General features: G+C 40.8%; 1 protein-coding gene across 1 annotated transcript; it reads right to left on the reverse strand.

Annotated features, from left to right (window-relative positions):
* Positions 1–10536: 10536 nt before the first annotated feature.
* Positions 10537–13763, reverse strand: CFAP97D1 (CFAP97 domain containing 1). The gene is made up of 5 exons (XM_066255400.1): positions 13640–13763; positions 13031–13101; positions 12448–12566; positions 11053–11176; positions 10537–10584 (listed from the first exon to the last, which is right to left on the reverse strand). The coding sequence occupies exons 1-5, from the start codon at positions 13761–13763 to the stop codon at positions 10537–10539; spliced, it is 486 nt and encodes a 161-aa protein (XP_066111497.1).
* Positions 13764–14422: the final 659 nt, after the last annotated feature.

The raw sequence follows: 14422 nt of genomic DNA on the forward strand, positions 1-14422 counted from the left end.
CTTGAGGAAGATAGGCTGCTTGTCCCCTTTGTAAATGCCCTCAGACTCCTACCTCTGAGTCCTTGCTTTGTTTAATTTGTTCTGTTTCACCACTTGTTCCTCTAGTTACTGACAGCTGTCCTGATTCCTGACTGTCTCTACCTTCAGATGGTAGAGTCTCCTGTCATGCCAGATTACAGGAAACCAGATGGTCCCTCTTGTCAAAACTATGTCTATGCCATGACACATCAGTGCTGACTGTGAAAATCAAATTATATAGACTCTGAGTGTGGGCCTAATGGGTTGTCTCTGAGCAAAACTATCATACGGAATCTGTGAGATACCTTAGCTGCTCAGAGAGTTTTATTTCTTATTAATAGCCAGTGTATATAAGTCTTTATTCTGTGCCAGGAGCTATGTGAAGGCTTTCAGGTACATTACTTGGACAAAACTCCAAGACTATAACATAGGATTCTTATTAATCCCATTATACAATAAGAAAAGCAAGGCTTAGAAAGTCTAAATAACACGTTCAAGCTCACACAGCTTTAAATAAAGTCAGAGCTGTAGTATTTGAGCCCAGGTTCCCTAACACCAGAGACGGTCTTTAATCACTATACTATATTGTACTATACTAATACCTTACTATACACTATACTATACACTATACTATACTATACTAATACTATACTATACTATACTATATACTATACTATACTATACTATACTATACTATACTATACTATACTTCATTCTTTTTATGGTCTCATAATTGAGGCTACCTGTTAAATATACTGCTCACAAAAACTAGGGGATATTTTATAGCTTCATATTCATTTTGAAATCTCCCTTAATTTTTGTGAGCAGTATAATTGACTTACAAGTGAGGACTGTATTTACAGCTAGAATTTACAGTGATATGCAATGTGGCTGTAACTTCTACTACTGAAAGAGGCTCTTAAACGTGCAAATTGTCAAGCTCGTTTCCTCATGAGAAGAAAAGGAGGCCAGGGTAAGGGTGAAGCACCAGGGCAAAGATTTGCTGCCCATTTAGAAATTTCCATTTTACCTTGTTACACAAGGGCACATCTGTAACTTTCTAGCTCACTAACGTGGTATGTTCATTTAACAGGATCATATTCTTTGGGCTTTTCTAACAGAGGATGAGGACTTCTTTGCACTTACACAGTTCTGGATTCTTTTTTTTTTTTTTCTTTTTTCTTTTTTTTTGAGAAGTGGCGAGGCAGAGACAGACTCCCGCATGCGCCCTGACCAGGGTCCACCCAGCAAGCCCTCTACCTGGTGATGCTCTGTTGCTTGGCAGCCAAGCTATTTTAGTGCCTGAGGCAAGGCCATGGAGCCAACCTCAGTGCCCGGGGCCAACTTACTCAAACAGAGCCAAGGCTGCAGGAAGGGGAGAGAGAGTGAGAGAAGGGAAAGAGGTAGAGAAGCAGATGGTTGCTTCTCCTGTGTGCCCTGACAGGGAATTGAACCTGGGACTCCCACATGTGGAGCCAACACTCTACCACTGAGCCAACCGGCCAGAGCTGAGTACTGGATTCTTATTAAGTGAAATTAGTCTTCAGCTGTTTCATATAGAACCAGGGCAGGAGGGGCAGCTGTCCCTTGAAGTGACAATGGCACATACAAAGTTGTGTGTATTTCACAGGAGAGCCATCTAAAGTCAGCTCTCAGGCAGAAAACACTTACCGTAAGTCATGATTACTCCTGAAAAACCGTTAGGGAGGCACCTCGGTGGAGATCTTAACCTTCTTCTTAGCAGTCCCATCTGGGTGGCTTTTCCTCCAGCATGGGAACACAGTGATTGAGCACCAGATGACTTTTTTTTTGTATTTTGTACTACTCAACAGACATTTTCTGCTTCTTAATATTTTTACATAATTGTCAGATGAAATAGTAATGTTTCTCTTTATGTACATCATAAAGCAAGGCATTGAAATGTGATGCCTGCTTTACTTTCTGTCAGCTTGGCTTTTTACCCACCTCTAAGACAAGCTGTGTCTACAGCTGTTTGTTTGCTACTGTATATGTGAGAATAGAATGAATAGGGCCCCAGAGACAGAAGCCCATTTGTAAAGTGTTTATCTTGTTTGTTAAAAAACAGAAAAATTGCTTCTCGGCCTTTTGGCTAAGATCAAGTGTTAAAAAGCAGGGTAGTGTTGTTAAAAAAAATTCATCTGTTTACAAATGTATATTGGTGGAATGTGTGTAGATGCGATTTCAACTCCCCTTTCAGCTATTAATTTATATGTTCTGAGCTCCTCAGCTAAAATTTCACAAAAGTCTTATCAGTCTGGACTTCCACACTGAGAACTCTCTTTATTACATACTCCTCGAGTTGTACCTTTCTTTCACCCCCTTGCCTGTGTCTACACCAGAGAGCTTGTAAGCTCTAGGACTATTCTAGGTCAAGGGTGTTAAATGGGTGGGACGTAATGTGCTGCAATCATCTATTCTTGCACTCACAGCAGACATTACTAATTGATCACGGCATTCTCCTGCTGGATCTAGGTACTGCTTTGGGATCTTTCAGAGGACAAATATCCAGTATCAATTGAGTAGAATTAACCAGTAAGTCAATCCTGTTTACCATTTTTGACCCAGCGATTTGTAACCTTCTCTGCCACCCATTCCACTTCCTGCTGGAGATGGGTTTAAGAAAGTTACAACCATCCATCTGTCACAGGCATTGCTCAACTATGTTAAATATTAGCCGACTGTACTTATACCATTGTTTTTTTTAATACATATCTGTTTTAAGACCTGTGGCCCATCAAAATTTTGCACCCACTCATCAGTATTACATCATTTCTGCCACCAAACACAAGATCATGCACCCAAAAAATATAACACTTGTCAATTTATTTAATAACTACAGACCAGCATATACACAAAGCCATTCTTGAATCACACAGTTCAGAACCAATAGGCATTTTCTATCTGGTGGAGTTTATATGGATCAATTTCTTACTCTACTTTGTCCTGCCCTTTGACTACAGTTTTACACTACTGCTTTCTTTAAAAGTCAGGCTTGTGGTTTCAGAATAAGACGGTGTAGAAGTGGTGATGCAGTGAATAGAACATTGACCTAGGACACTAAAGTCCCTGGTTCAAAACCCTGAGATCGTCAGCTGACGTGTGGAGTCGCCAACTTGAGCATGGAGTTATCAAAATGATCCAAGGTTGCTGGCTCAAGCCCAAGGTCCCTGCCTTGAGCAAGAGGTCACAGGCTCAGCTTGAGCCCCCCCAGTCTAGACATGTATGAGAAGCAATCAACGAATAACTAAAATGAAGCAACTATGAGTTTATACTTTTCATCTCTCTCCTCCCTCTCTCCCTTCCTGTCTCTGTCTCTCTAAAAAAACAAATAAATAAAGATGGTATAGAATTACTTTTCCCTTCTCTTCTCCTCTAACTGTAACTAAATACCTTGGAAATTTATTTAAAAGACAATGATAGCCTGACTAGGCAGTGGCACAGTGGATAGAGCATCATACCGGAACCTGGATGACCCAGGCTTGAACCCTGAGGTCTCTGGCTTGAGTACGGGGTTGCTGGCTTGATCATGGGATCATAGACATGAACCCATGGTCGCTGGCTTGAGCCCAAAGGTTGCTTGTTTGAAGCCCAAGGTTGCTGGCTCGAGCAAGGGGTCACTCACTCTGCTGTAGCCCCCCCCCCCCGTCAAGGCACATATGAGAAAACAATCAATGAACAACTAAGGTGCCACAATAAAGAATTGATGCTTCTCATCTCTCTCCTTTCCTTTCTGTCTATCCTTGTCTCTGTCACCAAAAGAAAAAAAAAAGACAATGATAAAAGGACCTTGGAAGATAGAAAGGTGAGCTGACTAGGGACCTCAGGACTTGAGGATCACAATGTGGTGTGTTTCCTGGGACTTCCTTTCATCTCCCATTTACCCCAGACTGGGCTCTGGAGAGGCCTGAAACCCATAACTATCAATGGGAGAGTTACACAAGGCATAGTCAGGAGAGGAAGAAAAGCTTGCTTTCTCTGCTAAGGTATAGGGAATTGAAGCCCAATAGAAACCTAGTGGGGTGCCTCAAACCCAAGTGGCCCAATTTATTTGCACCTGCAGTGAAGCCCTGTCTCTCTCCCCTCCACACAGTGGGATGAGACGACTCAGGTGCCTGCCTCTCTGTAGAAGATGGCCCAGTGACACCATGCAGCCCAGGGAAGCATCTGTATGTAGCCCACAGAATCCATCAGCATGGATTGAGTGGGAGCCCCACAACTCCCCTAACACAAAGCAGAACAGAAGAGTATTATTGCAAATGCTCAGAAAACCAAACTGTCATTGATACTAAAAGACATAAAAGCAGCAAGAGCCTATTCACTACACCTAAACAAACAGTATTCTTGCCTGCTAAAATAGTCGATGTAAACAAAATGAAGAGGCCCTTAATAATCTAAACGCCCAGTATACAACAAAAATCACTCATCATACTCCAAAACAGGAAAACCCCAATCTAAATAAGAAGACAATCAATGGATACCAATACGGATATAATTCAGATGTTAGAATTTATAGGAGAAGGATTTAAAAGCAGTTGTAATAAAAGTGCTTCAACAATCAATTACAAATTCTCTTGAAACCAGAAAAACTTAGCAAGAAAATAGAAATTATGTAAAAGAACTAAATGAAAAATTATAGAAATGGAAAATTATTGTAAAATAAAATACTTGGATAAACTCAATAGTAGAGTGGAAATGCCAGAAGATCAAATCAGGGAACTTGAGGACAGATCAATGAAATGTACTCGATCTGAACAACAGACTATCAAAGAGAGTCTCATGGATGGAAAGGACAATAACAAAAGAGCTAATCCTCATATCATCAGAGCCCAGAAGGAAAGGAGAAAGTATGGGACTGAAAAGTATTCAAAGATATAATGGCTAAAACCCCCAAAGTTGGTGAAAATATAAACCTACAGATTCAAGAAGCTGATAAACTCAATATAAGATAAGCCCATAGAAATCCATACCAAGACATACCATAACTGATCTGCAAACTAAAGACATAAGAAAAATAATCTTAAAAACGGAGAAATGACCAAGAAGGTATACCAATTCAAGTTCTATTTTAGTATTGTCTATAAAGGCCAGGAAAAGTGACACAATGATCAAGTGCTGAAAGCAAAACAAATATCAACCTTGACTCTTCTATGTGATGAGACCATCCTTCAAAAATGAAGGGATAATAAATACATTTTCAGAACTAACAATTTGTTGAGACCTACCCTTAAAGAAAATAGCAGAAGGCTGGGACCTTCAGGAAGGAAAAAACAAAATAGGTAAAAACAGAAGTAAACAAAATAGATCATTCTTCACTTCTTGAGTTTCTTTACACATATTTTCTGGTTGAAGCAAAAGTTACAATACCAGCTGATGTGATGCTCAATGTATGTAGAAGAAATACATAAGGTATTTTGAAAGTGAGGATAAAGGGACCAATTGAAAGACAGATTGGCAAAGTAGATAAGAAAATGCAACCCAACTATATGCTGCCTACCAGTGTACACAGATAGGTGGAAAGTAAGGATAGAAACACATAATGCAAACAGTTTTTAAAAAGCAGTAGTGGCTACATTATTATCAGATAAATAGACCAGAGAAAGAAAATTACTGGAGACAAAGAAGGACACATAATGGTAAAAGAATCACTCCACTAAGAAGGTATAACTGTCCCAAAAGTGTATACACCAAACGACAGAGCTTTGAAATACACGAAACAAAAACCGATAGAGCTGAAGGGAGAAATAGATAAATCCACAATTAAAGTCGGGGATTTCAACATTCTATTCTCAGCAATTGATAGAACTAGAACAGAAAATCAACCAGGATATAGAAGAAATAAAAATTATCAACCAACAGGATCTGACATTTACAGAACACCCCCCCCCCACTAATGGCACAAAATATTCTTTTCAAATGCCCATGAAATATTTACCTATATAGACTATATTAACACATTTAAAAGAATTGAAATGATAGAATATGCTCTCTGACCACAATGGAATCAAACTAGAAATCAGTAACAGGAAAACAACAGGAAACATTTGAAAGTATATCTAATATAACTTGAACAGTTCATGGAAACTTCCTAGAGAAAGAATTGTCTTGTATAAACAATGAATAGGTGTTGTCCAGGCAAAGAGGTAGAACTATGGTGGTTGTGTTTTTTCCAGCTAGAGAGGGCAACAGAAAAATATATGAGATGAGAAGAAAACATGTCTCGTGTTAGTTTAAAAGAGCAAGGAGTAATGAGATATAAGTTTGCAAATATTTGCCATTTTGGTGGAATTCTAGTACCTGAGCCTCATTCTAATTTGGGGAAATTTCCTATCTTATAAATTCTGGTGAGAAGCAGAGCCCGTGTCCAGAAGTGGGAGAAGTCAGATACTCACTTTCTCAGCTTCCCTTGCAGCTAAGGAGTATAATCTGACTTATACCAATCAGATATATCTTTATTGACTTATAATAAAGTGGGAGTTAGTGACACAAAATAGGAGAGACAATGGAGACTTTTCAAACATAGCAGTAGCAGGTCAGCAAGATCTAGTTCTAAGTGCAGCAGGGCCACAGCACCCACAGACCAGTTCTGTTGCAAGATTTTGGGCATTGTTCCTTGATGTGCAGCTTGAAGCTTGGTTCTGCAGTTTTCTAGCAAGTATTGTTAATTCATATTCTTTTAATAAATTATTTCACTACTTAAATCAAACAAAGTCAGTTGCTTGAAACTGAGAATGTATTGATGGTGGCTGCAAACACAGGAGGGACCATATTAACATACTTTGTATGCCATATTTAAAAGTATGGATCATTCTGGCCTGGTCTGTGGTGGCTCAGAGGATAGAATGTTGACCTGGAATGCTGAGGTCGCCAGTGTGAAACCCTGGGCTTGCCCGGTCAAGGCACATACAACAAGCAACACACAAGCAATGAACAACTAAAGTGAAGCAACTATGCGTTGATATTTCTTGCTACCCTCCTTCTGTAAAATCTATAAATAAAAATCTTAAAAAAAAACACAAGATAAAAGCATGACTCATTCTGGAAAGAATGGCAAGTGACAGAAGGTGTTAAATGAGATGGTAGGGGCATATTTTTGCATTATTAATATCAAGTTCTTCAAATATGGGCAGTAACAAACACAGAGACTGAGAAGAAGGACTGGAAGCTTTAAAATATGTAGGCAGGGGGAAAGGATGAGAGCGAGGAGATGAAGTCAAGGATGGCCGCCAGCTTCTCACCTGCGGTCATGTTTGGAAGAATGGTGGTTCTTCAAACTGAGATTAACTGGGACCAGGTCAATAATGTATTTATATTTGGACATATTGGTTTTTTCTTTAAACTTTTTCTATTGAGATAACTGTAGATTTACACGTGTGTAAGAAGCAATACAGAGAGATCCCGGGTACCCCTTACCCAGTTTCCCACATACAAAAACTATAGCAAAAAGCACAACCAGGATATTGACATGGATACTGTCAAGACCCAGTATACTTTTATCATTGATGAATTGGATGTCATCAAAGTGGAAATACTTTGTTCTGTGAAAGACTCCATTAAGACGATAATAAGACAAATTACAGACTGGGAGAAAATATTTTGCAAATCACATATCCAAAAAAAGGGCTTGTGTCTAGAATATATAAAGAACTTTCAAAGTTCCGTATTTCAAAAGAGAACAATCCAATTAGAAAATGGGCAAAAGATATGCGCAGACATTTCATCCAAGAGGATAGACAGATGGCAAATAAGCATATGAAAGATGTTCAACTTCATTAATTAGAGAAATGTAAGTTAAAACCACGTACGATGTCACTACACACATATGAGAGTGACTAAAATAAAAATGGTGATATCAAACGCTGCTGAGGATGTAGAAAAACTGGATCACTCACTCATTCATTGCTGGTGGGAAAGTAAAATGTTATAGCTACTCTGGAAAACAGTCATGTGGTTCCTTTCTAAATGGACTTAATATACAACCCAGCAATTGCACTCTGTTTTTATTTTATTGATTTTGTTGGGGTGACATAGGTTAACAAAATGATACAGATTTCAGGTGCACAATTCTACAACACATTATCTGTACATTGCATTGTGTGTTCACTACCCCAATTAAGTCTCAGTCCATCAACATTTATCCCCCCATACCCTTTCCCTCCTCCCCCTCCCTTCAGCAATTGCCCTCTTGGGCACTTATCCTAGAGAAATCAAACTTATTTCCATGCAGAAACTTGTGCACAAATGTTCATAGCAGCTTTATTCATAATAATTTAAAAACTAAAAACGACCCAATGTCCTTCAGTGGATGAATGGTTAAATAAACTGTGCTACATCTGTACCATGGAATACTAGTCAGCAATAAAAAAAAGAACGAACTATTGGTACACACAACTTGGATGAACACTAAGGAAATTATATAGTGTGAAAAAGCCAATCTTAAAAGAATGGATACATACTGCATGATCTCATTGAAATACCACAATGATAGAGCTAGAAAACAGACTAGTGACTGTCAGGGGATTAAGGATGAGAGGAAGAAGGTGGCTGTGGCTAAAAGGGGTGCTAAATAGAGTCTTAAATTATGGTTATAGTTACACAAAGCTACATAAATAATAAAATTGCATAGAGCTATATACACAAAATGGGTGCATGTATTGTGTAACTGGTGAAAAGTGCATGTGCTCGATGGATTGTCCCAATGCCAATTTCCTGGTTTGAAGTTGTGTTACAGTTACACAAGATGCTAACATTGGGGGCAGGGGTGAGTGAAGGGTATAGGAGGAGCTCCCCTAACCCGTATAATTTATCTGTAACTTCCTGTGAATCTAATTATGTTAAAATAAAAAGTTCATTTATGATGAGAATATTTAAGACTTACTGTCTTTCAAAATAAGCCTGGCTCAAAACCAGCATGGCTAGTTATAGAAGCCACCCAACATTGTCTTACCATATGGTTTCATATATTTTTTGACATTTTCACTGACGCTGTTCCCTATAAATGAACATGGTACATGGAAACGTCAATGAAGCATTCTTTTCTAATTCTGTGTGTTCACAGAGGAACTAATGGCATTTGTTCTCTGTGTTATCTGAACCTTAATTTCATTTATGTTTTTGTTTTTCATTTTGACCGAGCCAAACTTGTGATTGGATCATACAACCCCCTTTTTTTCTTCCCCCCAGAATGGCGGTGATGGTATAGGTTTTGAAAAGGTGCTAGAATGGCTCTGATTGCAGCAAAGCGACGCCCCAAGATGGGCCGAGCATCGCCCCCTGGTGGGCGTGCCGGGTGGATCCCGGTCAGACGCATGCGGGAGTCTGTCTGACTGCCTTCCCGTTTCCAGGTTCAGAAAAATACAAAAAAAAAAAAAAGAAAAAAAAAAGAAAAAGAAAAGTTCTCTCTCACTAAAACGTCTTTTTATAGCCCCAGATAAAAATGCTTGTTGTCGCCTGACCAGGCGGTGGCGCAGTGGATAGAGCATTGGACTGGGATGCCAAGGACCCAGGTTCGAGACCCCGAGGTCACCGGCTTGAGCACGGGCTCATCTGGCTTGAGCAAAATAAAAAATGCTCACCAACTTGGACCCAAGGTCGCTGATTTGAGCAGGGGGTTACTCGGTCTGCTGAACGCCCGCAGTCAAGGCACATATGAGAAAGCAATCAATGAACAACTAGGGTGTCGCGGTGAAAAACTGATGATTGATGCTTCTCATCTCTCTCTGTTCCTGTCTGTCTGTCCCTATCTATATCTCTCTCTGACTCTCTTTCTCTCTCTGTTCCTGTAAAGAAAAAAAAAAGCTTGTTGTCTCCTTCCTTCTGCTCGCCCCATTCTGTCTCCATTTTGAGATGCGACTTAAAGCCGTTGGGTACCTTAAATGTAACTTACTCATTTTATGTTCCAAACTTTATTATAGCATCCCTAAGATTGAGCATTCAACCATTTAGAAGTGTCTTGAGAGTCTAAGCAGCTAAGAAATCCTAGGGCCTTCTCTTGTATTTTTTTCTGTGGTGAGTGACCTTGTATTCAGAGAGAAGAGGGGGAGAGAAATGGAGAGCAATTATTATTATTTGGAAAGCTTGAGCCTCCATTTATCCTTCTCCCCAGTAGGGGGAGGAGGGAGAACCAAATTTAGTCATTACTAATCATGCCAATACAACAGTACTTTTAAATAGTGATAGCGACCTGTAATGTAACTTTGGCGGAACATTAAAGCCATGAGACCTCCTGTTTATATCTCTTTGGAACAAATCACTTCCCCTTAGACTCACGTAAAGCCTCAAGGCTTATGACAAAAGACAGTCATTTCCTACTTAAATGGACAAAAAACAAAGACAGAGCTCTAAATTCCCTGAATGGATGAACAATCAATATTACAGAAGAGCAAATTTACCTCTAAACTGGGTCCCTCACTCTATTTACAGTTTTCAGGGCTCTGGAATCAAGTGTGATCATCATATTCTATAGTAAAGAGCATCTGGGGTAAGACATACCTATTCATCTCAGGAGAGAAGGTACTTTGTTGTATTTCTGATATAGCGTCTTGAATTCTTGAAGGAAAAAATCCAGAAAGGTTATGTTAAAGCCAGGCGCTGGTGCAAAAGTTGAAGTTCTAAATTCTAAGGATGGCTAGAAGAAGCTTACAGACTAAAGCCAGGGAGGAGAGATTTAAAAAAATAATGCAAATGGCTTCCCCCACCCTCTTCTTGAAGGGTCAGTCCTAAATAAAGCATATGAACCATATTCTGGATCATATACTCTTCACCCTCTTCACTTGTACACTCATCCCTTCTGAATGAATTGAGGGATGAGGGAAGATGCTACCAGACATTTTCCTGAAGTTGATTCACGATGGCTTTCTACTGAGGACATGACCTTAGCTCATGGATGGTTTGCTTTTGGTGGTTTTTCTTTTACTGACTATTGCATTTCTCATGATCTTGCCCTCAGCCGCTATGGGTCACTCCTGAGATGGACCTGACCCCGAACACAGGCAATATCCCAGAGTTCCCACGTGCCTGCCAGTCCACCTCGGATGACTTGCGGTCATAGTAAGGTTTGCGATCAACAAGCCTCTTCAGAATGCCCTGGTTTTCCATGGTGATTCTCAGTAGGTCTCGGTTCCTTATTTCTCTGTTTAAGCTGTAAAACACAAAACCCAGAGATGGGTGAACAATAAAATTCTCCTCCTGGATGGGAATGGGGGCAATGAAGTCATGATGTCATTAACCTGAGCTGCCTAAGCACAGGTAGCAAGCTGTGCCTCCGAGGCCCAAGACCCCACATGCCTTCTGAACCAAACTGCACTCTGGGAAATGTGCATAGCATTGGCGGTTTAGATCAGTGCTCAGCCCCACTGTTCACTAGAAGATTCTACTTACTTGGGGCAGCTTGTAAAAAGAGGCATTTTGTAAAAGCCCTTTAGGAATTACATGAAACAAGAATTCAGAGTGTCTGATGTCTAAAGTGAAGGGAGGCCTTGCCTATGGATAAATCTCAAATGGCTGCTGGGAAGTTTTGCTTGACCTCACTTGCCTCAGCCTTCAAGTCAATTTCAGATATACAAGGGTACAGAAAGGCGTCTTGCCCCACCCCCGGTTCTTTCCCTTGCATACACTTCTGTAGCCCTCTCCCCTATCAGACCTGAGTTCTTCGAGGTTAGAAAATATCTTATTTGATCTCTGTATTCCCTATGCTGAGCACATAGTAGCTCAAGTAATATTTGTGGAACCGATTCTTAAGAATGCTGTGTCATAGTCCCAGCTACGGTCACCATTTTATAAAAGTACATAGTACTTTCCAGTGACAAACTCTGAGCAGGACTCTGAAATAAGTCTCTTAGATGATTCAAAAGCTCCTTAACACTAGGGAAGTTCCCCAGTTTTGGTAGTTTTCATTCTTCTTAATATGGTCTCTTTGGTTATCCCTCAAGATAACTTCCCTTAGGCCCTGCTGGTGGCTCAGTGGATAGAGCGCTGGCCCAGCATATGGATATCCCAGGTTGGATTCCAGTCAGGGCATACAAGAAAGTGACCATCTGTTTCTCTCCTGCTCCCTCTTCCCCTTCTCTCCCTCTTCCCCTCCTGCAGCCAGTGGCTCAATTGGTTTGAGAGTGGTCCCGGCTGCTAAGGATAGCTCTGTTGGAGCTCATCAGCCTCAGGCATTAATAATAGCTTGGTACTCAAGCATCAACACCAGATAGGGTTGCTGGGTGGATCCTGGTTGAGGCACATGCAGCAGTCTGCCTCACTGTCTCCCCTCCTCTCACCTAAAAAAAAAAAAAGAAAGAAAAGAAAAAAGAACTTCCTTTCAGTATTCTTTCCACTCAGGATGAACCCTGCACTAAAACTTAATAAGGAGAATGTAATTTTTTTTACTTTTGAAAATGACATGAGGATAAAAAAACACATTACCTCTTGGAGAAATATTCGTTCCAGCAGTCCACTCTGGCAGGGCCACGATGGGCATTTGCAATTTTCTGACACAGCTGCTTGTTTTCATATTTGATTTTGTCGATTCTCTTCTGTTCACCCTGGTGAGAAAGCCCACCCCTCCATGGTGACATGGTCACTACACTGTGCTCCAGCACATACGGTTTGGCATCTCTTCCCTCTGAGATTGTGGGAAAGGGCAAACTGAGGGCCACAGTGGAGACTGGGATCTGAGCTGAAGAAAATGAAGGTGACGTGTACAGGGAGGAGAACTAACGAATCTTTTGGTTAGGTGGGAATTGGACCATTTTAGGACTCAGATAAAAATCAGTAAGGTACCTCCTGACCTTTGGTGGCACAGGAATAGAGAGAGCATCAACCTGTAATGCTGAGGTCGTGGGTTCAAAACCCTGGGCTTGCCCGGTCAGAGCACATACAAGAAACAACTACTGTGAGCTGACGCTTGCTGCTCCTCTCCCTCCCTCTTTCTCTCTCTAAAATATCAATAAATAAAATCTTAAAAAAGAATCAGGAAGGTACATCTGTAGATGGCAAGAAGAAATACCTGTACTTTGCTCAGTTTTAAAATGTAATGTGTGTATGCCACTGGAGGTTTGGTATCAACTGCAGGTTTCACTAGAAAGAAAAAAAGAGAGCAATTTTATATCAGAGGTGGTTTTTTTGCAGCCTCAGAAAACATCACCTTCTAGAGAATGACCTGGTTTAATAAACATGATGATTTTGAATTCTAATCTTAATCCAGTTTAGGAATTTTAATTTCCCAAATTGACATCTTTGAAGAGTTTTGAGCAGAAATAAAAGAATGATAAGGGTTAAGAAAAGTAAAATTTAATGAGATAAATGTCCTTTGAACCCCATGAAACAGTCTCCCTCCCACTCTTTTCCAATAGACTACCATGTTTATTACCTCATGACGTCCTATGCTCTTTCTAGCTTACTTTGACTTTAAAGAGTTTAAATGAGTATTTCTAACAAATGAACTCCCTGGTGGAAGATAAATTTTGTCACTGATGCTAATGTCCTCTTGACCCAACTCAGCAGATAAGGCCCCATCATCGCAAAGCCATGTACTGGTCTGGTTTACTGTCAGTATCTCTGAGGCGGACCCTTCCCTACACCTAATGGCAATGTCCAACCCAAACGGCCCACATACTTATTTGTATTCTATTCTTGTGAGATATGTAGTGGCCGAAGTCCAGTTTCTTCCTGAAGTTTGTGCACTGCCTATGATTAGAGACGATTATAGGGTAGGCTAGATAATCCAGGGAATTGTTCATCTTCTCTTCCTAGTCTCACTTCCAGCAGGACTCCTCTATGAAGTACTTAGCTATCCCCGCAGCTAAATAACTATGGGATGTCATAGTTACCCCATTGTGACATCAGGGACAAGTCTCAGGGAAGGAGGGGCAGCAGCCAAGTACGCCTGATTGTCCCTGGGCTTCTCTTTTGAAAGCTAACCAGGACCAAGTCAAGATGAAGGGTGAGGAACTCAGAAGCATTCTCCCCTGCCTGGGATGCAGATGCCACCAGCACCAGCTGGAAGAGGTCTGGTGTCCTGGGGTGTGGGGGGTGGGGTGAAGAAAACTGGCCTTGGTTACACACCTTGGGCTATAAATTGAGTAATCTCCACTGTAATAGTTCCCCTAAAAGTGTCATAAGCTTTTTGGGGATGTGCTGCTCAAGAACCAAGTTAGTGGTAGGGCTGGGCTCAGAACGTGAGTTTCCTGAATTCCCAGGACCACATTTGCTTTTTTGAGGGGTGGGTGGCTGGGGGTGAATCTGCTGTTTTCTTGGCAGTGGGGGAGGACAGAGACTGTGTCTTGCTCCTAAAACCTCAGTAAACGATGAGTTGCTGACACTTTGTGGCTCCTAGCAGGCTGGCGGCTGCTCCAGGCCGGCTACAAAGGAGATGGAGTCATCTCCACAGCAGGACAGG

The sequence above is a fragment of the Saccopteryx bilineata genome, chromosome 2 (genome assembly GCF_036850765.1).
Source record: "Saccopteryx bilineata isolate mSacBil1 chromosome 2, mSacBil1_pri_phased_curated, whole genome shotgun sequence".
NCBI classification, from domain to species: Eukaryota; Metazoa; Chordata; class Mammalia; order Chiroptera; family Emballonuridae; genus Saccopteryx; species Saccopteryx bilineata.